This window comes from Hemiscyllium ocellatum, chromosome 11, assembly GCF_020745735.1.
Source record: "Hemiscyllium ocellatum isolate sHemOce1 chromosome 11, sHemOce1.pat.X.cur, whole genome shotgun sequence".
Lineage (NCBI taxonomy): Eukaryota > Metazoa > Chordata > Chondrichthyes > Orectolobiformes > Hemiscylliidae > Hemiscyllium > Hemiscyllium ocellatum.
In genome coordinates this window covers 73,228,036-73,251,681 of record NC_083411.1, presented here as the reverse complement: position 1 = coordinate 73,251,681, position 23,646 = coordinate 73,228,036, and the positions used below count along the sequence as shown (strand labels likewise).

Below are 23,646 nucleotides of genomic sequence, written 5' to 3'. Positions count from 1 at the left end.
GAGGAGGGGGAGGGGTAGTAGGGGCGAGGGGAGGGGAGGAGGTGGGGAGGGGAGGGGGAAGGGGGAGTAGGGGCGAGGGGAGGGGGAGTAGGGGCAAGGGGAGGGGGAGTAGGGGCAAGGGGAGGGGGAGTAGGGGCAAGGGGAGGGGGGAGTAGCGGCAAGGGGAGGGGGGCGAGGGGAGGCGGAGTAGTGGCGATGGGAGGGGGAGCAGGGGCGAGGGGAGGGGAGGGGGAGCAGGGGCGAGGGAAGGGGGGTATGGCAGGCGGGGGGAGTACGGGTGGGGGGAGTACGGGCGAGGGGAGGAGTAAGGGGGAGGGGGGAGTAAGGGGGAGGTGGGAGTAAGGGGGAGGGGGGAAGTACGGGGGAGGGGGAAGTACGGGGAGGGGGGGGGAAGTACGGGGAGGGGGGGGAGTACGGGGAGGGGGGGAGTACGGGGGAGGGGGGAGTACGGGGGAGGGGGGAGTACGGGGGAGGGGGGAGTACGGGGGAGGGGGGAGTAGGGGGCGAGGGGAGGGTGGGGAGTAGGGGCGAAGGGAGGGTGGGGAGTAGGGGCGAGGGGAGGGTGGGGAGTAGGGGCGAGGGGAGGGTGGGGAGTAGGGGCGAGGGGAGGGTGGGGAGTAGGGGCGAGGGGAGGGTGGGGAGTAGGGGCGAGGGGAGGGTGGGGAGTAGGGGCGAGGGGAGGGTGGGAGGCAGGGGCGAGGGGAGGGGGGAAGTAGGGGCGAGGAGAGGGGGGCAAGTAGGGGCGAGGGGAGGGGGGGAAGTAGATGCGAGGGAAGGAGTACGGGGGGAGTACAGGGGGGGAGTACGGGAGGGGGGGAGTACGGGAGGGGGGGAGTACGGGGGAGGGGGGGAGTACGGGGGAGGGGGGGGGAGTACGGGGGAGGGGGGGGAGTACGGGGGAGGGGGGGGGAAGTACGGGGGAGGGGGGGAAGTACGGGGGAGGGGGGGAAGTACGGGGGAGGGGGGGGAAGTACGGGGGAGGGGGGTGTACGGGGGGAGTACGGGGGAGGGGGGGAGTACGGGGGAGGGGTGAGTAGGGGGCGAGGGGGGAGGGGAGTGGGGGGGAGGGGAGTAGGGGCGAGGGGAGGGGAGGGGAGTAGGGGCGAGGGGAGGGGAGGGGAGTAGAGGCGAGGGGAGGGGAGGGGAGTAGGGGCGAGGGGGGAGGGGAGGGGAGTAGGGGGGAGGGGAGGGGAGTAGGGGCGAGGGGAGGGGGGCAAGTAGGGGCGAGGGGAGGGGGAAGTAGGGGGAGGGGGGAGTACGGGGGAGGGGGGAGTACGGGGGAGGGGGGAGTACGGGGGAGGGGGGAGTAGGGGCGAGGGGGGAGGGGAGTAGGGGCGAGGGGAGGGTGGGGAGTAGGGGCGAGGGGAGGGTGGGGAGTAGGGGCGAGGGGAGGGGGGGGGCGAGGGGCCCCGTCCGCCTACAAACACGGGGCATTCCCCTCACTGCGCTGCCCATGACCACTCCTTGGTGTGCACCCATCTTCCCCGGCTCAGTCCTTACCCTGGAAGCGGAGCGGGCCGCGGCCCTGCCGCTTGACCCGAGCGACAGGCGATAGAGGACAGAAGTCGCCATGGCTCTCTTGCCGAAGGGCAAAGTGCGCAGGCGCGCAGACAACCGGGCGGGAACAGTGCGCAGGCGCGTAGACTGCTCGGCGGGAGCAGTACGCAGGCGCGGAGACAGCTGGGCGGGGACACTGCGCAGGCGCCAATTCTGCCCGGCGGGAGCAGTGCGCAGGCGCGCCGATGTGAACAAGCCTGAAGTCTGGAACGAGGGGAGGGTCCAGACGCAGAGAAATGTACCCACTTCAAAAGGGTGTCAAGTTACCCTCGCTTCCAACCTGTTCTTGTGGGCACTGATGAACCCAAGCTTGAATGTTGCCAGGTCTTGCTGCACAGTGGAGTGGTACCGAACGTTGTGCAGTCATCCTACTTTCTGACTATGTGCTGCAAGGAACCAGCACCACATTATTCTTGACTATAATTTCAGACTATAATTTTCACTGATTTCAGTTTCACTAGGGAATGGTGGCAGTTAGTCAAATGCTGTTTTGATGTCGAGTAACCACTCGTACCTCCCCTCGAGTTCTACTTTCTTTTTGCCTTTGGATCAAGACTGTAATGAGGGGCTGAATCCTCCTTCAAAACCTAAACTGAGTGACAGTGAGCAGGTTGAAGTCATACAAACACGATTTAATAGCACTGATAATATCATCTTTGGATACCAAACTTGGGTTGATGGGGCAGTAATTAGATATGATTTGATTTTTGTATGGATAGGATATTACTTGAGCTATGTTCCATACGGTCAGGCGATGCTAGTTTTGTAGCTGCACTATATAACTTGACAAGATGTTCAGAATTTTTGCAGCATCCTATACCTAGAGTTGTATCAAGTGGAGTGAATGTGAATGTGAATTGGCTGAAGATTGGCATCTGCAATACCGGGGACCTTAGGAAGACGTCATTAAGTTGGGGACAATAGAGGGAAGGGAGGGTGCCCTCATAGCCCAGTGGTAATGTTCCTATCCCTTGACTGGGAGACCTTGGTTCAAGTCCCACCTGCTCCAAAGATATAATAATAACGTCTGAACAGGTTGATTTAAAAAATAGGTTCATAAAAACAGTACAAGGAGGAGAGGTTCCTGTGGCACAACTTTCACTTAAAGAGGAAGAGAACAACAACAGACTCCCTTCTCAGATGTCACAGGGGAACAAACAGTCAATGGAGAACTGCAGACTATGGTCTACAGGGAAGTAATACACACAGACCAGATACTCAACTACAAGAGCAATCATCCCAACACCCACGAACAGAGCTGCATCTTGCATTATTTAAACAGGCTACAACACTGCAGCACCCAGGAACTACGAGCTGTAGAAGAAAAATACCTATTCAGTGTATTCAAGAACAACGGGAAACCAATAAACACAGTCCACCAATTCTTAAACAACAACCCCAAACAAGACACAACACACCCAGAGACTCTAGCCATATTGTCATATATCAAAGACATCTCAGACTCCTTGGCATCATGGTAGCCCACAAACCTACCACAATATTGAAACAGCTATCGAGGAACCTAAAGGACCCTGTACCAACAACTAGCAAAACGAATGCCATACCCAAAATACCCTGCAAGGACTGCATCAAACACTACATCGGACAGACAGGCAGGAAACTAGCCACTAAAAGACATGACCAACTATCACTAGTATCTTTACACACAGTCGAAGGAGAATGGGACAATACATCCATCCTCGGGCAGGCTAAACATAGACACGCACAGAAATTCCTAGTGGTCTGGATTTCAAACTGGAACTCCCATTAATAAACACATCAATGTGGACCCCATTTACCAACCTCTGAGAAAAAGAACTGCAAATGATATCATGCATCTTAACAGACCAAGACACACAAATACAAAGTGGGACAGAACACCAGCACTTCCAACGGAAACTCACTGATGATGTTACCTACTATGGTGATGAGAATCTGAGAACAAATCTACCACCTCAGCAAGCAAACTTATAACCTGAATCTCAAGCTAAGCTACAAAATTTCTCTAAAATCGCAAATATTTCAAACTGATCAACAAATTCTTTGCACTAAGAATAATGGATATCTGGAAATCAATTCCCTGTAAAGCAATAAATCTCTTAATTCAAAGTCTTTTCAGAAACAGTTGTGGAAGATTGTATTTTATATTGAGATTGGACAAATAGCCTTCCTTATTTATTTACGCACATTATTTATTCCAGGATTACATTTCAATGTACTTGTATAGTACTTCTCATTACCTCAGGTGACTGCAATGTAGATTGCTATCAAGTGAGCCATGACTAATGATCCAAATGGAAGACCTGTAAAGTCAGGGGCAACCTCTTTCCAATATGGAGGGTGTGTGTGTATGTGTGGGTGTACAGATGAAGTGGCTCAAGCATCAGGAAGTTTACCCAGCACCCTGGCTATTTTTCCCTCAATCACCAAAAAGAAAAGATCAGCTAATAATATTGATTCAGTGATGAATTACAAGTCATTATTAACTAGAGCAGTCACTTTGTCCTAAAACTTACAACATAATTAATACATTTTGAAAATGTAAGATGATATGTAATTGAATCCCTTTTTTTATGTGGAAAAAAATCCTTCCTGGTTCCAAGGTAATAATCACATTGGTACAGTGAAGAAGAAGACATAACTTGACCTAGATAAGACCAAAGACAGCTGAGCAAAAAGGTGTGATAATGCCAACTGGCAATTTCTGATTTATTAGTTCTTGGACATTGTTTGAGGCGTAATGTTGTACTCTGCACTTAGTCACATTTCACAATGATAGGGGAAAAACTCTGCTCTAATAAAAACAATAAATATTGGGATGTAAGGAGAATGGGAAAAAGTGAGGACTGCAGATGCTGGAGTACCAGAGTTGAAAAATGTGGTGCTGGAAAAAGACAGCAGGCCAGGAAGCATCCAAGGAGCAGGAGAATTGACATTTCAGGCATAAGCCATTCTTCAGGAAATGTAAGGAGAGTGTAAGATCATTGTTTTGAAGTCTAAGTTAACTAGAAATGGTCGGTATGATATACCTGACAAAGTATTTTCCAAGCTTAACTACACAAGAACAAAACAAATACTGTAATATATTGTGCCTTAAACTGTGGAACAATTTTAAACACGAGGGTGACATAATAAGAGAACAAAAGAAATCCAGTACAGCACTATTACCCAGAAAATGGTTCATGTTTGCAGTTACCTCACAGAGCTCAAGTTTCTTTGTCGAATATACACTATTGAAGAGCACAAAGTGTAAGGTACGCTTGGAAAAGCTGTCAAAAATAATTGTTTCATGAAACTCAGCTAACAACAAAACCCCACAAGAGGTCCCAACTGCAAAGAAGCCTGTTTATCCAATATGTACAACTACAAATTGTTTCAGGAAAACCTGATCAATGATACAAAATGTCTTAAAATTACAACAGGTATTTTTATGAATAATTCTACAAAATAACACAAAGATGCAAACTTAATTCTGAGTTTGTTATTTGGACTGAGCTTGACACAACACTGGCAATCTCTAAATGTTCTGGTAAACATACGCAGAAATAAGTACATCAATCAGTGGTGAGAGAAACTGAATGCAAATATAACATTTGCAGAAATCACAGAGTCCATAAGTACTTCATATACTGTGCATTCTACAAATTGAAAGGAATTACTAATGTATAGAAAATGTCTTGAAAAGCAACTTAGAAACAGCTCCTGGTATGTAGGGATCCCAAGCAGATGATTGTTTAAAGAACTAAAATGGCACATTTATTTAATACAAACACAAGACAGAGCTTACACCTCATGCTCCAAATTCACAAGTGGCCAGACAAACTATAAGCACTTTTACATATTTGCCTCACAATGCTGGATTTACAGCTCAGCTGTTCAATCTGGATGACTTGCAAACAATGCCAAACTAATATTGGCAGATGTTCATCATTCATATCAAAGTCTCAATAGATAGAATTTATTCTAAAAAGAATAATGTTTCAAATGATAGTCAGATCCATTTTTAGGAAGCATCATAATCATCATCGTCATCGTGTTTCCGTTTCAATGGATTTGCTTCATTGTTACTTCCTGAGGTAGAGACCATGTTAGTCGTGATAAGGATATTTTTTGAGCCAATCAGAGATGGATTGATCAAAACATTTTGGACTGAGGTTGTTGAGGAGATTCCTGCAGCTGTAAGAAAATAAAAGAGCAAAATATTTTAGAAATTCGGTCATAGAATCATAGAGATGTACAGCAAGAAAACAGACCCTTCAGTCCAACACATCCAAGCCGACCAGATATCCTAATCTAGTCCCATTTTCCAGCACCCGGCCCATATCCCTCAAAACCCTGCCTATTCATATACTCATCCAGATGCCTTTTAAATGTTGTAATTGTACCAGCATCCAACACTTCCTTTGGCAGCTCATTGCATACACATACCACCCTCTGCGTGAAAAGGTTGCCCATTTTATATCTTTCTCCTCTCACCCTAAACCTATGGCCTCTAGTTCTGGACTGCCCCATACCTGGGAAAAGACCTAGTCTATTCGTCCTATCCATACCCCTCATGATTTTATAAACCCCTATAAGGTCACCACCTCATCCTCTGTTGCTCCAGGGAAAACAGCCGCAGCCTATTGAGCCTCCTCCGACAGCTCAAACCCTCCAACCCTGACAAAATCCTTGCAAATTTTTTCTGAACCCTTTAAAGTTTCACAACATCCTTCCAATAGCAGGGAGACCAGAATTGTACACAATATTCCAAAAATGGCCTAATCAATGTTGTATACAGCCACAACACGACCTCCCAACTTCTATACTCAATGAACTGACCAATAAATGAAAGCACACCAAGTGCCTTCTTCATTATCCTATCTACCTGCGACTCCACTTTCAAGGAGCTATGAACCTGCACTCCAAGGTCTCTTTGTTCAGCAATACTCCCTAGGACCTTACCATTAAGTGTACAAGTCCTGCTCTGATTTACTTTTCCAAAATGCAGCACCTCACACTTATCTAAATTACACTCCATCTCCCACTCCTCAGCCCAGTGGCCCACCTGATCAAGATCCCATTGTATTCTAACGTAACTTTCTCTGCTGGCCACTACAACTCCAATTTTGGTGTTATCTGCAAACTTACTAACTATACCTCTTCTTATGCTCACATCCAATTCATTTATATAAATGAATAAAACCAGTGGACCCACCACTGATCCTTGTGGCACAACACTGGTCACAGGTCTCCAATCTGAAAAACAACCCTCCACCACCATCCTCTGGTCTTCTACCTTCAAGCCAGTTCTGTATCCAAATGGTGAGTTATCCCTGTATTCCATGTGATCTAACCTTGATCTAATCAGTTTACCACGAGGAACCTTGTCGAATGCCTAACTGAAGTCCATATAGATCACATCCACCACTCTGCCCTCATCAATCCTCTTTGTTACTTCTTCAAAAAACTCAATCAAGTTTGTGAGACATGATTTCCCACGCACAAAGCCATGCTGACTATCCCTAATCAGTCCTTGCCTTTCCAAATACATGTAAGTCCTGCTCCCCAGGATTCCCTCCAACAACTTGACCACTGATGTCAAGCTCACCAGTCTACAGTTCTCTGGCTTTTCCTTACCAAATTTCTTAAATCCTGTCACCACATTAGCCAACTTCAGTCTTCTGGCACCTCACCTGTGACCATCGATTTTACAAATATCTCAGCAAAGGCCCTAACAATCACTTCCCTAGCTTCTCACAGAGTTAGACGTTACACCTGATCAGGTCTTGGGGATTTATCCACCTTTACACGTTTCAAGACATCCAGCACCACCTCCTCTATAATATGGACATATTCAAGATGTCACCATCTATTTCCCACATTCTGTATCTTACATGTAAACACTGATGCAAAATACTCATCCAGTATAGCCCCATCTCCTGCGGTTCCACACAAAGACTGCCTCATTGATACTTGAGGGGCCCTTTTCTCTCCCTAGTCACCCTTTTGTATTGATGTATTTATAAAATCCCTTTGGATTCTCCTTTATCCTATTTGCCAAAGCTATCTCACGTCCCCTTTCTACCATCCTGGTTTCCCTCTTAAGTGTACTCCTACTGCTTTTATACTCTTGTAAAGATTGACTCGATCTCTGCTGTCTATATCTGACACATGCTTCCTTTTCCTGGACCAAAACCTCAGTTTCTCTAACATTCCTTACAGCTACCAGCCTTGCCTTTCACCCTAACAGGAACGTACTGTCTCTGGGCTCTCATTATCTCATTTCTAAAGGCTTCCCATTTTCCAGCCGTCCCTTTACCTACAAACATCTGCCTCCACAATCAACTTTTCAAAGTTCTTGCCTAATACTGTCAAAATTGGCCTTCCTCCAATTTAGAATTTTCCCTCAAGGATGCGATTATTGCAAACAATTGCGAGCAAACTCTAAACAAAAACAATTTGATTGTATATTAATAGCCTGTGTTAAATGTAAAAATAAAATGAAGTCACTCTTGGTCCAATGTCAAAACCAGATATTTCAATTTCAAATTGTTGCTGTTTAGATATTACAACTTTACTTTAAGCAGTATTATTTTGAATTATATTCTGACTTAATAACCAAAGGGAAGGAAGGACAGACAGAGAAAGAGAAAAGGAAATTAAATCCAAAAGTAGATTCCGCTATATACCATCTTTATGACCATCAGATATCCCAAAGCATTTTTCAGCCAATGAGGTATTTTTGAATCTCAGTCATGGCTGTACAGATTGTACCCATCTAAAAGAGCATAACGGTCTCCATCTTCAATGCACTGTGGCAGCAGTGTGTAAAGTCTACAAGACGCACTGCAGAAATTTGCCGAAGATCCTTCCAAACCCACTACCACTTCCATCTAGAAGGACAAGGACAGCAGATGCATCGGAAAACTACCACTACTTACACATTCCCCTCCAAGTCAAGATGGTGAGTGGCTTGGAGGGGAATTTTTAAGTAGTGGCAATTTTCCAAGCCAATGACCATCTTGACTTGGAAATATTGCTAGCGCATCAGTGTCACTGGGTCAAAATCCAGGAACTCCATCCTTAACTGTATAGTGGATATACCTACAGCACATTAATTGCAGTGGCTCAACATGGTAGCTCTTCACCACTTTCTCAAGGGCAATAAATGTTGGCCCTGCCAGTGAGGTCCACATCTCAAATATTTATCGAAAAAAAAATTCTGAAGTCAAGTAACTCTAGTCCTCTGCTGCTTTCCTTTTCATACAGCAAACCTTTCAATGAAGGTAAGTGGCACAAGATTAGATACTGGTTGGTCTATCAGCAGAACTGGGTGACATGGTGGCTCAGTGGTTAGCACTGCTGCCTCACAGCACTAGGGACACGGGATTGTATCCCACCATGGGCAACTGTCTGTTTGAGGTTTGTATATTCTCCCAGTAGCTGTGTGGGTTTCCTCCGGTTGCTCCTGTTTCCTCCCACAATCCAAAGATGTGCAGGTTAGGTGAATTGGCCATGCTAAATGCCCACAGTATTCTTTAATGTGTAGATTAGATGCATTAGTCAGGGGTAAATGTCGAGTAATAGGGGCTGGGGAATGGGGCTGAGTGGGTTACTCTTCAGAGGGTTGGTGTGGACTTGTTGGGCCTAATGGCCTGTTTCTACACTGTAGGGATTCTACGAAAATTGAAATTACTCTTGTTGGAGTACAATAGTTTCCTTTCAAGAGAGTGCAGAACAGTCAGCATGTTGGGAAATCATGTTTCATCATAATTGATCATCTATCTTTGAGAATATAATCAAAACTTGTCTTTACAACTGTGATCACCACAGTTATAACATTACCTTTGGTTATATTGTCGTCCATTCCTGGGATACTGTTCCTGAACTCTCCGAGTTCAGAATCTAAGCATCAATCTTTCACAGCATGCCATACATGCAGCTCATTAACTTAAGAGATACACAGATACATTAGGCTAATGTCAGCTCCTCTCTCTTGTAGAGATTTAAGACTAAACAAAATTCTTGCTAAAAACAAAAACAACTGGACAACATGCTAATTTTACCACACAAGGAATGGATTGGTGTACTGTGAGAATTGGGAGGGCAAAACAACAAGCATTGGGACAGAAAAGAAAGAGAGCACTCAGGTATCCTATTCCACGACCAACACATTGTATCTCTGCTACCGAAATATATTATACCAACATTAGACATTATCTTTCACCGAATGAAAGGCAGAAAACTAATTTAATTGGTAATTTATCTAATTTATTAATCTTTCTTTGGATGTGGACACCATTGTCAAAAATGAGTTTATTGCTGATCCTCTCATTTGGGGAGGTGGTAGCCTAGTGGTTTTATCGCTGGACTTTTAATCTGGAGATCCACGTATTGTTCTGCGGGTCTGGAGAGTTAGGGATGGACAATAAATGCTGGTCTAGCTAGTAATGCCCTCATTCCGTGAATGAGTAATAAATAAAAATCCTAAATTGTGCTGAGAATATGAAGTAACCATATAGTTTGGAGATACAAGTTAGGGATAAATATTAGCTAACTAGTTTGCAACAATACAGAAGCTATCATTTTATATAGTGCCATCAATAAATCATTAGACTGTTCATAGAGTCATAGAGATATACAGCATGGAAACAGACCCTTCGGTCCAACCTATCCATGCCGGCCAGATATCCCAACCCGGCCCATATCCCTCCAAACTCTTCCTATTCATATACCCATCCAAATGCCTCTTAAATGTTACAATTGTATCAGCCTCCACCATATCCTCTGGCAGCTCATTCCATACATGTACCACCCTGAAAAGGTTGCCCCTTAGGTCTCTTTTACATCTTTCCCTTCTCATTCTAAACCTATGCCCTCTAGTTCTGGACTCCCCGACCCCAGGGAAAAGACTTTGTCTATTTATCCTATCCATGCCCCTCCATAATTTTGTAAATCTCTATAAGATCATTCTTCAGCCTCCGACGCTCCAGGGAAAACAGCCCCAGCCTGCAGCTCAGTTCCTCCAACCCTGGCAACATCCTTGTAAATCTTTTCTGAACCCTTTCAAGTTTCACAACATCTTTCCGATAGGAAGGAGACAAGAATTGCACGCAATATTCCAACAGTGGCCTAACCAATGTCCTGTACAGCCATAACATGACCTCCCGACTCCTGTACTCAATACTCTGACCAATAAAGGAAAGCATACCAAATGTCTTCTTCATTATCCTACCTACCTGCGACTCCACTTTCAAGGAGCTATGAACCTGCACTCCAAGGTCTCTTTGAACAGCAACACTCCCTAGAACCTTACCATTAAATGTAAGTCCTGCTAAGATTTGCTTTCCCAAAATGCAGCACCTCGCATTTATCTGAGTTAAACTCCATCTGCCACTTCTCAGTCCATTGGCCCATCTGGTCCAGATCCTGTTGTAATCTGGGTTACCCTCTTCGCTGTCTACTACACCTCCAATTTTGGTGTCATCTGCAAACTTACTAATTGTACCTCTTATGCTCGCATCCAAATCATTTATGTAAATGACAAAAAGTAGAGGACCCATTACTGATCCTTGTGGCACTCCACTGGTCACAGGCCTCCAGTCTGAAAAACAACCCTCCACCACCACCCTCTGTCTTCTACCTTTGAGCCAGTTCTGTATCCAAATGGCTATTTCTCCCTGTATTCCATGAGATCCAACCTTGCTAATCAGTCTTCCATGGGGAACTTTGTCGAACGCCTTACTGAAGTCCATATAGATCACATCTGCTGCTCTGCCCTCATCAATCTTCTTTTGTTACTTCTTCAAAGAACTCAATCAAGTTTGTGAGACTATTTTTATTCAATTTCCAAATTTACCTTGGTAGTCAATTTTTGCATTGTTAAGCTAACACTATAACAATTAGGACATTGTATCCCAATAAACACATTTATTGGTTTCACTAAATATTTAAAAGACTCAGTGTTAAGACTGAACCAAAAGGTTCTGGATTGAACCATGCCCTAGCCCATCTTAGCTGCCACTTCAATGCTGAAGGAATGCTCTAAAAAAAAGATGCACCACTCCTCACAATATGTTAAATCAATCGACTGCCTGTTCAGGCACTTTTGAAAAAACAGCTCTTGAGGGGACCTGACATTACCTTCTACAGCCACACACACTTGCATGACATTAACATGTCAAACCTTATTTGCGATATGTAGTACTTTGCTTGTGTAAAGTGCTGCCTGAAATACAGTAACTGTGTGACAGAAAATCACCAATTGACTTATGGTAGTTTTTACGATCCCTGCATTATCCACAATAGAAAGAAAAACTTCTATTTATGTCCTATGATGATAAGGTGGAAATAGTAAATGTAAAAGCCATGTGGTCCACAGGCCCCATTTCCAAGATAAATAGAATACTCATTTTGAGTAAGACTGATATTAATATAAGATCAACTTATTAATTAACCCACTGTTCCATAAATCTCAAATTTATAGCTTACCTGGTTTCACATTAGTTTGTGAGGAAGGGATTTGCACTGTAAACCTCTGGCCAGCTAATGATACAGGTGTTCCAACTTTCGCAGTAACAGCCACTGTTTGAGATGATGGAGTACCTACAAATGCAAAGTGCAAGACATGAATTCCAAAAACTTTCAATATGCCTTGCCGATTACATTAAAACTAATCCAAAATCTCCAGAGCATTAATAGACTACAACAGAGATCACAACCATTGAAACTGCAAAGAAATCTGCAATTAATAGCAGCATTCTATTTAACAATAATTATTCATTTCCTGATGGAATTGATGGGCAGTCAGTTTCACCCCCTCAATTGTTGTTCTTATTTGTTTGAGGGAACGCATGCAGGAAGAGAACATTTATCCCCCCACTTATGATTAACAAAATCCACTTCCAAAAGAACTTAAAAGCAACCAATGTTGTTAGGAATTAAACTTCATGCAGATAAAACAAGATGAGAGTACAAGTTAAAACAGATTCAACAACAATAGTGATTGCATTCTGTGAAAATTCTTTTCCCATCACACTCACTGCCTGCCCCGCCCCCATACTTCCATACAGTGTATTATCGTGGAGACAGCACAAATATGTAGATTTTTAAGTAGGGACAACATTTGAAGAGCTGAAGCTGAATGCCATCAATCCCACCAGGAAATGAAAATTGATCAAAACCAAAATTTAGCACAGTCACAGTGGGAGCTGAGACTAATGTTTCAACCATTATTATAATGAGTGATGAATCTCAGAAAATACAGCATTACAGCGGAGGATGCCAGGTGGCCCGAGGTCCAGGACACTGTCAGTTGAATAATCCAGTCAATACCATTCCCTCAATCTAACCCCATGCCTCTTCAATGTACTTATCCAATTTTCTATTTGAAATTATTCATCACTTAATCTTCTAAACTGCAGAGAATGCAAACCTCTTCGATCCTCTCTACATTTCTTGGCACTCACCATTCTTAATTGTTTTATGACAATTTCATATTCCCATTTATATTTATTAAGTAGATTTAATTTATATACAGATTAATATTTTTTAAAATTTGGATTTCAAAATATATGGTGGATATTGATTGCTTCTGCAAAAGGTTTTCTTTTAAAGAAAATTGTCAGAGAATCCTTCTGGAAGAGTGCTTTTAATCCATCATCTTGTCAGAAAGCAGGTAACAGTGCTGAATTTATGACAGGTGTTCATGTGCTGAATTTATGACAGAGTAAATTCAAAAGGCACATTAGCTTTGTTTCTAAATCAGAAGAAGTTGAGATGAATAATTTTTTTAAAAATTCAGTTCAGAACAGGTTTTGTGGTTTTGGTCAGAAGATAAATATTGAATAGTAAGTTTATCTTCTCTGTTGGGAGGAGGATTCAGGATAGTTCAGGACTAATATACCTCAGCAAAAAGATTGAATGTGTGCAACTTGCAAAGCAGGGGAGTTTGGTTAGAAATTTGCAGGTTATTAAAACGGGTACACAGATTTGTGGAGAAGTTCACATCGACAGATTTGGAACGAATTCAATGAATTGTCTTAACAATCCAAGACTGAGAAATTGTCAGGAACCAGCTAAATAGAAACCTAAAGATTTAAAATATGGATATAATTTATCTGGATTTGAGTGTCTGTCATGCATAGTGATGGGAAAAGGGTAGAAACATTGCTTCACAGTGTTTTAGATATTGCCAACTGTCCTCAATATATGTAAAGATTGGTTTTTCTTCTATTTCTTGTCTAATCAAATTCTGTTCTGTCTTCAGTAAATCTATAGCCTTGTGTGAATATGACTCCATGATTAGCCAGTGCTAACTAATGAAACACAAAAGAAAATCCAAGGAGGTTGGGCTTGTACTCATCAGAATTCAGAAGAATGTGAGGGGAATTAAAATATAAAAGATTCTTAAGGGGCTTGACAGAGTAGATGCAAAGAGCTTGTTTCCCCTTGTGGAAGAGTCTAGGACAAGAGGGTATAATCTCAAAGTAAGGAGTCACCCATTTAAGACAAAAGATGAGAAGGAATTTTCTCTCTCAGATGGTAGTGAATCTGTGGAATTATTTATCACAGAAACCTGTCAAGGATTGGGTCATTTAGTGTCGTCAAGGTCTGGACAGACAGATTTTTAAGTCAGTAAGTGGATCACAGTCATGAGGAAAATGCAAAGTGAGTTGAAGATTGTCAGATCAGCCAGGATTTCAATGAATGGCAGGGTCAAATGGCCTACATCTGGTTCTGTGTCTTATGTCAATCAAGCCACCTTTCATTTTGGGATCTGACTTGTCTAGAGGTACCATCAATGGAATCATAACATAAGGAACTCATTGGCAAGAAACACAATTCCTTAATCCCCCAAGGTTGTCCATCATTTACAAGACAAAAGTGAGCACTTCAGATGCCAGAAATCAGAGTTTAGATTAGAGTGGTGCTGGAAAAGCACAGCCGGTCAGGCAGCATCCGAGGAGCATGAAAATCGGTGTTTCGGGCAAAAGCCCTTCATCAGTCCTGATGAAGGGCTTTTGCCCGAAATGTTGATTTTCCTGCTCCTCAGATGCTGACTGACCGGCTGTGCTTTTCCAGCACCACTCTAACCTTAACCATATCATTTACAAAAAACAAGTCAAGAGGAGGGTGATGGAATACTCCCAATTTGCCTAAATGACAGTTCTGCAACACAAGGTGCTCAATGTCATCCAAAGTCACTAACATTTAGAAGAACAAGGACAGCAGATATATGGGAACATTATCATATACACATTCCTCTCCCAGCTATTCTCCATCCTGAGTTGGAAATATATCCCTTTTGAGGCAAGGATCAAAATCCTGGAACTTCCTCGCTAACACCAAGTAGGTTTTCCAAGAAGGCAACTCAACACTACCTTCTCAAGGGCAATTAGGGATAAGTAATAAATGCTATCTTAGCCAGCAATACCAATTTCCACTGAATGAATTTCAAAACGTTGCAAATGTTAAGGGTTTGGGCAGGGACGACTGCAGTATCACACAATTACGAGCACTAACTCAGACTTGATGTAAATACTAATTTGCAACTTACCCAACGTTGGAGTGCTGGGCCGACTGGTAACACATGTGCCAACACTGAGCCTTGGTACAGTTATTCTTCCAGTGGATGATGTCACCTTTAAAGTTGAGAATGCAAAATAAAAAGTTAAAATCCAGCCAAAGCCTGATTTCTAAGGTTCCATCAGCATCAAATCTGATAATACTATTATAAAACATACCTTCTTATGTAGCGACTTCAGCTTGTAATTTGGCGCTGTTAGACAGTATCTGTCTGGTGGCAGCCTAGGCCCAGCATATGGTTTAATCAGTGGTAACGGGTTCTGATTCTTCTGACGTGCAATCTCCAGCAGAAACTAAAGACAGGTAACGTACGTTTTTTAACACCATCTTTTTAATTAGTGTTTATCATGAATAAAAATGGTTTTGATCAATACTTACATCTCTAGGCGGAGGGGATGTAAATGAATGGTCCATTCGGCACTGAATAGCCAATCTGACATCATCTGCATCAACACTTGCTTTTTTAGCATGGCTTGAATATATTTTTGCATCCTCCAGTATTGTGGTAACATATCCTGAAAGGTAAAAGAATAATCAAAAGGCTATTTACCAAAATTATTCTTTAGAATACTGCCCAATTTAAATAGTGTACCTCACTGAAGCACTTTAAGACAAAGGTGGGTGGGAGGTTAAAAACAAGAGGAAACCTGACCACCTCCAGTTTTAACAAAGGCAACGTGTGGACTGGAAGCACACCTGTCATCAAAGGAGACTGAATGCCTGCATTTTAACTCATTTAATTTTGAAGTGCTTGCAAACATTGGAAACCCAAAAAACCTGAAAACGTTGGAAAACAGAGAAAACAGAATCTTGCCACACTGTGTTGCCTGGGGGCCTGGAGCAACTGGAGTGCTTTCCCTGGCCCATCAAGCTTTTTAAGCACAGCACAATGCACAGCTGCACTTAGCGGTTTCCTACAACCTCCAAACAATGCTTAATTAAACATACCCAATATCCACTTCCTAGTTGCTTTCCACCACACTTAAAGGAATCCTATCAATCTGGTTGGCTTTTGGACAGGAACTTGCAGGGACGAAAAGATCCAATTTGAAGGACTTACAAGAAACCCAAACTAATGGCCTTCCCTTCTGAAATTCATTCCTCTATTTCCTTCCAGCTCCAATTTATTGTCAGGCCCCACACATTTACTTACGGTAAGTAAACTCCAACATCTGATTAATAACTCTTGGTTCATATTCTGAGACACCCATATCCTTTAAAATCTGTGCCATGACCTGTTAAACATGAAACAAAATGAACAAAAACATTTCAGTGTACAATAATTATTATGAAGGAATTCAGCCAACTCTTCACATCACCCTACAGATAACATTAATAGGTGGTCACAAAAGAGCAGTGAAATTATTGCATGTTGGCGCAACATCGAGGGCCGAAGGGCCTGTACTGCACAGTAATGTTCTATGTTTTGGCTCTTGTTACTAATACTAAAACACTTCTTGCCAAACTCTGACAATTGAAAAACAATGATCTCCCTCTTATCCAAATGTTCATTATCTGCAAATTAATATGGGCAAAGCTACTCACCTGTAAGTTTCAAAATGCTTTGGAAATTTCTCTCATAATCTAGCATCAACAAAGTACAGAACAGACAACATGAGACAGTTAGGCTGGAAAGTTTGTGGTAATCATGTCTAATGCCTACTATTCCATGTTCATAGTATGTTTAATAGGGGATTGTTGAAATGAACAACTATGATGTTCATCATCACAAACCATCATAAAATGACTATAAAACCTACTTTCCAAAACAATATTATTTTAAACTACACCAGAACGGTGAATTACACATTTTAAGAATGTGCAATTTACTTTGATTCCAGGCACAAGTCAAGCTGTTTTATAATGTAGTCCATCAGCCAAAAACACACTCTCTTAATTACTATCTTCAAACAAATCAATGTTTACACCCAAATAAAATCATTTTTCACACAATCATGGCAGAATAATCTTCAGCTTTTAGAAAGAACATAACATCTTCAAATTTTGCACAAGACCATGGTAACAAACCTAAGAGTGAAACGGTGACTGGTGTACCTGGCCCATACAATCAATAAAAATGAAGACAGGCTGATAAGGCCGAAAGGCTAACAACCAAATGGGACACAGGGTTTAAATTCTATTTCCAGTCAAACTAAATTTTAAGCAAAATAATTAAAGAACGTTTAACTTTTGTTGTAGAAGACACATAAAAGTGGCTTAAGAGAAATGACATTCCAAGCCCTATTTTGAAGTTCAAATATTGAAACGAAGATGGATATTTCATTTGCACAACTGTTTCTCCAGCCACTTCCACACAACAAGTGATATTCCTGCCACTCAACACATCATCCACTGTTGCGGTGGCCACTATGTCCCTTTATTGAAATTGATTAATTGTTAAGGGTTTAATAGTATAGTTAGTTTAAAATCCCCGAAAAATTCAGGATCTGTTTGTATCACTGGAGGTGAAGAAAATCAAAGAGAACAGCCAGGCAGCTGTCACCAGAGCAGCTGAAAAGTGCTAAAATAAAACAGACAATTGCAGATGCTAAGGATCGGAAACAATAACAAATTGCTGGAGCAACTTAGCAGGTCTGGCAGCATGAGTGGAAAGAAAACAGAACCAATTTTCGAGTCCTGTAGAAGCTATCATCATCAGAACAGACGCAACAGAGGCAAAGCAACTGGGAGAATGGAGTCCTTACAGGAAGCAAGGTGTGTAGTCATATAGCCCAGATAACCATGCGAGTAGTCCAGAAGTGAGGGTCTCAGAAACATACACCATTTTCCTCAGCCAAGGACTCCCCACCACTGTGGACTTTGCCACATCCGACCCATTTCTCACATTTCTATCCTCACTAAAAACAAATAGGTTCCATCTCGGTCCTCAATTTCCACTCCGCTAGCATCTGCATCCAAAGCCTCATAAGCTACCATTTCTGCCACCTCTTGCAGGATGCTACCCTGAGACCCATGTCCCCCTCTCTCCCCTCCTTCATCAGCATTTCACAGAGACCATTTCATCTTGGACATTCTGGTTCATAACTCTCCACTCCCTACACCTCCCCAAACAATCAAAATGCACAACATTTACTTGCTTTCCACACCCCCGCCACCCCACTCTTCACGGTTCCAGTCACACTTTCAAGAGAAGCAGACATTTACCTGCACTTCACTCAATCTAGTCTACTGTCTAGTCACTGCTCACAATGTGGTCTCCTCTACACTGGGGAGGTGAATTGCAGATTTGGTGACCATTTTGCAGCACATCGATATCCTGTATATAAAAACAACCCTGACCTTCCAGTATACCCTAAGTTCCCTGGCCAAAATTTCTGTCTCGGGCCTGCTGCAGTGCTCTAGTGTAGCTCGGCACAAGCTGGAAAAACATAGTCTCATTTCCCAGTTGGGGAGCCTGTAAATTTCAGGACTTCATGCTGAGTTCAATAAACATTGAAAGCATGAACAGCATACTGGTGTGGACATGGACTGTTTCCAGTACAGCCAACCCATTCTCAACTACTCGGTCCCAGCTTTTCTTCTGTTCCTTCCCTGGTTTGCTGGGGACAAGGTTTTTTTTCAGGTTTGACCAGTCGGGTCCAACAGGGATCAGTGACGGAATTGCAGAGTTAAGAATAATTATTGGAGGAAGTAAGTGAACTCTCTGCAGTCAAATTTGCAGACAACCCAAAAAGAAGTGGAAAGGCAGCTTGCGAGAGGTTTATAGATATTGACGTGGATGAGTGTGAGTGTGAAGAGCGGCCAATGGAGTATAATGTGGGTAACGGGAAGAGAATAACAAAGAACAGAATATTACTTGAATGGGAGAAACAGGCAGGAAGCTGCAACAAAAACTGGACTTGGCGCTACTTGCACATGACACACAGGACGCAGCACACTCTCTATCCTCCATACACTCCCCATCCTACACGGGTATGTGTGTTACTGTGCCAGGATCTCTCTCCGTATCCCCCATGCCGCTAGCTACCTGCGCATCCCGGGGCACACTCTTCGCCGCCGCCATTTTCCGCCGCCCTCATAGCCACTTCCGTCCGCCCTGACGCGTTTCCTGCAGCTGACACGAGGCCACGCCCCTCTGGGGGAACATGCGTAGTTTGACGTCACATAGGACGCTACTCATTCTCACAACATCCCACCACGTGCCCGTCAGTTCAGGCAGGGAGTGGGAGCTGAGTGTGTGTACACACAGGCAGTGGGGATAGAGAGTGTGTGTACACACAGGCAGTGGGGATAGAGAGTGTGTGTACACACAGGCAGTGGGGATAGAGAGAGAGAGTGTGTGTGTATACAGGCATTGGGGATAGTGAATGTGTGTATATACAGGCAGTGGGGATAGAGAGTGTGTGTGTGTGTGTATATACAGGCATTGGGGATAGAGAGTGTGTGTACACACAGGCAGTGGGGATAGAGAGTGTGTGTACACACAGGCAGTGGGGATAGAGAGTGTGTGTATATACTGGCAGTGGGGATAGAGAGTGTGTGTATGTACAGGCAGTGGGGATAGAGAGAGAGACAGAGTGTGTATATACAGGCAGTTGGGATAGAGAGTGTGTATATTCAGGCAGTGGGGTTAGAGAGAGAGTGTGTGTATATACAGGCAATGGGGAGAGAGCAACTGTGTATATTCAGGCAGTGGGGATAGAGAGTGTGTGTGTATACAAGTCGTTGGGATAGAGTGTGTGTGTATATACAGGCAGTGGGGATAGAGAGTATGTGTATATACTGGCAGTGGGGATAGAGAGAGAGAGACTGTATATACAGGCAGTGGGGATAGAGAGTGTGTATATACAGGCAGTGGGGATAGAGAGAGAGAGTGTGTGTGTATACAGGCATTGGGGATAGTGAATGTGTGTATATACAGGCAGTGGGGATAGAGAGTGTGTGTGTGTGTATATACAGGCATTGGGGATAGTGAATGTGTGTATATACAGGCAGTGGGGATAGAGTGTGTGTATATACTGGCAGTGGGGATAGAGAGTGTGTGTATGTACAGGCAGTGGGGATAGAGAGAGAGAGACTGTATATATCCAGGCAGTGGGGATAGAGAAAGAGAGTGTAGATACAGGCAGTGGGGATAGAAAGTGTGTGTAGATACAGGCAGTGGGGATAGAAAGTGTGTGTATATACAAGCAGTGGGGATAGAAATTGTGTGTATATACTGGCAGTGGGGATAGAGAGTGTGTGTATGTACAGGCATTGGGGATAGAGAGAGAGTGTGTGTGTGTATATACAGGCATTGGGGATAGTGAATGTGTGTATACACAGGCAGTGGGGATAGAGAGTATGTGTATATATAAGCATTGGGGATAGAGAGTGTGTGTATATACTGGCAGTGGGGATAGAGAGTGTGTGTACACACAGGCAGTGGGGATAGTGAGTGTGTGTACATACAGGCAGTGGGGATAGTGAGTGTGTGTACATACAGGCAGTGGGGATAGAGAGTGTGTGTATGTACAGGCAGTGGGGATAGTGAGTGTGTGTACATACAGGCAGTGGGGATAGTGAGTGTGTGTACATACAGGCAGTGGGGATAGAGAGAGTGTGTACATACAGGCAGTGGGGATAGAGAGAGTGTGTACATACAGGCAGTGGGGATAGAGAGAGTGTGTACATACAGGCAGTGGGGATAGTGAGTGTGTGTACATACAGGCAGTGGGGATAGAGAGTGTGTGTACATACAGGCAGTGGGGATAGAGAGAGTGTGTACATACAGGCAGTGGGGATAGAGAGTGTGTGTATATACAGGCAGTGGGGATAGAGAGAGAGAGAGACTATATATCTAGGCAGTGGGGATGGAGAGAGAGAGACTGTGTATGTACAGGCAGTGGGGATAGAGAGAGAGAGTGTATATACACGCAGTGGGGATAGAAAGTGTGTGTATATACAAGCAGTGGGGATAGAGAGTGTGTGTATACACAGGCAGTGGGGATAGAGAGAGAGTGTGTGTGTGTGTATACACAGGCAGTGGGGATAGTGAATGTGTGTATATACAGGCAGTGGGGATAGAGAGTGTGTGTATATACAAGCAGTGGGGATAGAGAGAGAGAGAGAGACTGTATATATCCAGGCAGTGGGGATAGAGAGGGAGAGAGAGAGAGATGTGTATATACAGGCAGTGGGGATAGAGAGTGTGTGTATATACACAGGCCGTGGAGATAGAGAGAGACAGTGTATATACAGGCAGTGGGAATAGAGAGAGTGTGTGTATTTACAGGCAGTGGGGATAGAGTGTGTGTATATAGAGGCAGTGGGGATAGAGAGAGAGAGACAGACTGTGTATATTCAGGCAGTTGGGATAGAGAGTATGTATATTCAGGCAGTGGGGTTAGAGAGAGAGTGTGTGTATATACAGGCAATGGGGAGAGAGCAACTGTGTATATACAGGCAGTGGGGATAGAGAGTGTGTGTATATATAAGCCGTTGGGATAGAGAGTGTGTATATATACAGGCAGTGGGGATAGAGTGTGTGTGTATATACTGGCAGTGGGGATAGAGAGAGAGAGACTGTGTATATACAGGCAGTGGGGATAGAGAGAGAGTGTGTGTGTGTATATACAGGCATTGGGGATAGTGAATGTGTGTATATACAGGCAGTGGGGATAGAGAGTGTGTGTATGTACAGGCAGTGTGGATAGAGAGAGAGTGTGTGTGTGTATATACAGGCAGTGGGGATAGAGAGTGTGTGTATATACTGGCAATGGGGATAGAGAGTGTGTGTATGTACAGGCAGTGGGGATAGAGAGAGAGAGACAGACTGTGTATATACAGGCAGTTGGGATAGAGAGTGTGTATATTCAGGCAGTGGGGTTAGAGAGAGAGTGTGTGTATATACAGGCAATGGGGAGAGAGCAACTGTGTATATACAGGCAGTGGGGATAGAGAGTGTGTGTATATACAAGCCGTTGGGATAGAGAGTGTGTGTATATACAGGCAGTGGGGATAGAGAGTGTGTGTATATACAAGTCGTTGGGATAGAGAGTGTGTGTATATTCAGGCAGTGGGGATAGAGAGTGTGTGTATATACTGGCAGTGGGGATAGAGAGAGAGAGACTGTGTATATACAGGCAGTGGGGATAGAGAGTATGTATATACAGGCAGTGGGGATAGAGAGAGAGTGTGTGTGTGTATACAGGCATTGGGCATAGTGAATGTGTGTATATACAGGCAGTGGGGATAGAGAGTGTGTGTATGTACAGGCAGTGGGGATAGAGAGAGAGAGTATGTGTGTGTGTATATACAGGCATTGGGGATAGTGAATGTGTGTATATACAGGCAGTGGGGATAGAGATTGTGTGTATATACTGGCAGTGGGGATAGAGAGTGTGTGTATGTACAGGCAGTGGGGATAGAGAGAGAGAGAGACTGTATATATCCAGGCAGTGGGGATAGAGAAAGAGAGAGACTGTGTATGTACAGGCAGTGGGGATAAAGAGAGAGAGTGTAGATACAGGCAGTGGGGATAGAAAGTGTGTGTATATACAAGCAGTGGGGATAGAAATTGTGTATATATACTGGCAGTGGGGATAGAGAGTGTGTGTATGTACAGGCAGTGGGGATAGAGAGTGTGTGTGTGTGTGTGTGTGTGTATATATATACAGGCATTGGGGATAGTGAATGTGTGTATACACAGGCAGTGGGGATAGAGAGTGTGTGTATATATACAAGCATTGGGGATAGAGAGTGTGTGTATATACTGGCAGTGGGGATAGAGAGTGTGTGTATGTACAGGCAGTGGGGATAGAGAGAGAGAGAGAGAGACTGTATATATCCAGGCAGTGGGGATAGAGAGAGAGAGATGTGTATATACAGGCCGTGGAGATAGAGAGAGACAGTGTATATACAGGCAGTGGGGATGAGAGAGTGTGTGTATATACAGGCAGTGGGGATAGAGTGTGTGTATGTACAGGCAGTGGGGATAGAGAGAGAGAGACAGACTGTGTATATACAGGCAGTTGGGATAGTGAGTGTGTATATTCAGGCAGTGGGGTTAGAGAGAGTGTGTGTGTATATACAGGCAATGGGGAGAGAGCAACTGTGTATATACAGGCCGTGGGGATAGAGAGTGTGTGTATATACAGGCAGTGGGGATAGAGAGTGTGTGTATATACTGGCAGTGGGGATAGGGAGAGAGTGTGTGTGTGTATATACAGGCATTGGGGATAGTGAATGTGTGTATATACAGGCAGTGGGGATAGAGAGTGTGTGTATGTACAGGCAGTGTGGATAGAGAGAGAGAGTGTTGTGTGTATATACAGGCATTGGGGATAGTGAATGTGTGTATATACAGGCAGTGGGGATAGAGAGTGTGTATGTACAGGCAGTGGGGATAGAGAGAGAGAGACAGACTGTGTATATACAGGCAGTTGGGATAGAGAGTGTGTATATTCAGGCAGTGGGGTTAGAGAGAGAGTGTGTGTATATACAGGCAATGGGGAGAGAGCAACCGTGTATATACAGGCAGTGGGGATAGAGAGTGTGTGTATATGCAAGCCGTTGGGA

At 43.9% G+C, this 23,646-nt stretch overlaps 2 protein-coding genes across 2 annotated transcripts in view; both read right to left on the bottom strand.

Annotated features, from left to right (window-relative positions):
- Positions 1-1,591, bottom strand: part of LOC132820214 (succinate--CoA ligase [ADP-forming] subunit beta, mitochondrial-like) — a 100,781-nt gene extending 99,190 nt beyond the window's left edge. The window contains exon 1 of the mRNA XM_060832205.1: positions 1,501-1,591. Within this exon, the coding sequence (XP_060688188.1) occupies positions 1,501-1,572 (72 nt within the window). The 5' untranslated portion in view covers positions 1,573-1,591. The remainder of the gene's footprint in view (positions 1-1,500) is intronic.
- A 3,297-nt stretch (positions 1,592-4,888) lies between these two features.
- On the bottom strand, positions 4,889-19,194 carry taf9 (TAF9 RNA polymerase II, TATA box binding protein (TBP)-associated factor). Its single transcript, XM_060832204.1, has 7 exons — positions 19,115-19,194; positions 16,280-16,361; positions 15,505-15,641; positions 15,285-15,419; positions 15,098-15,182; positions 12,031-12,144; positions 4,889-5,733 (listed from the first exon to the last, which is right to left on the bottom strand). Exons 1-7 carry the CDS (start codon positions 19,148-19,150, stop codon positions 5,561-5,563), a joined length of 762 nt encoding a protein of 253 aa, XP_060688187.1. The 5' UTR covers positions 19,151-19,194; the 3' UTR covers positions 4,889-5,560.
- Between the last annotated feature and the right edge of the window lie 4,452 nt (positions 19,195-23,646).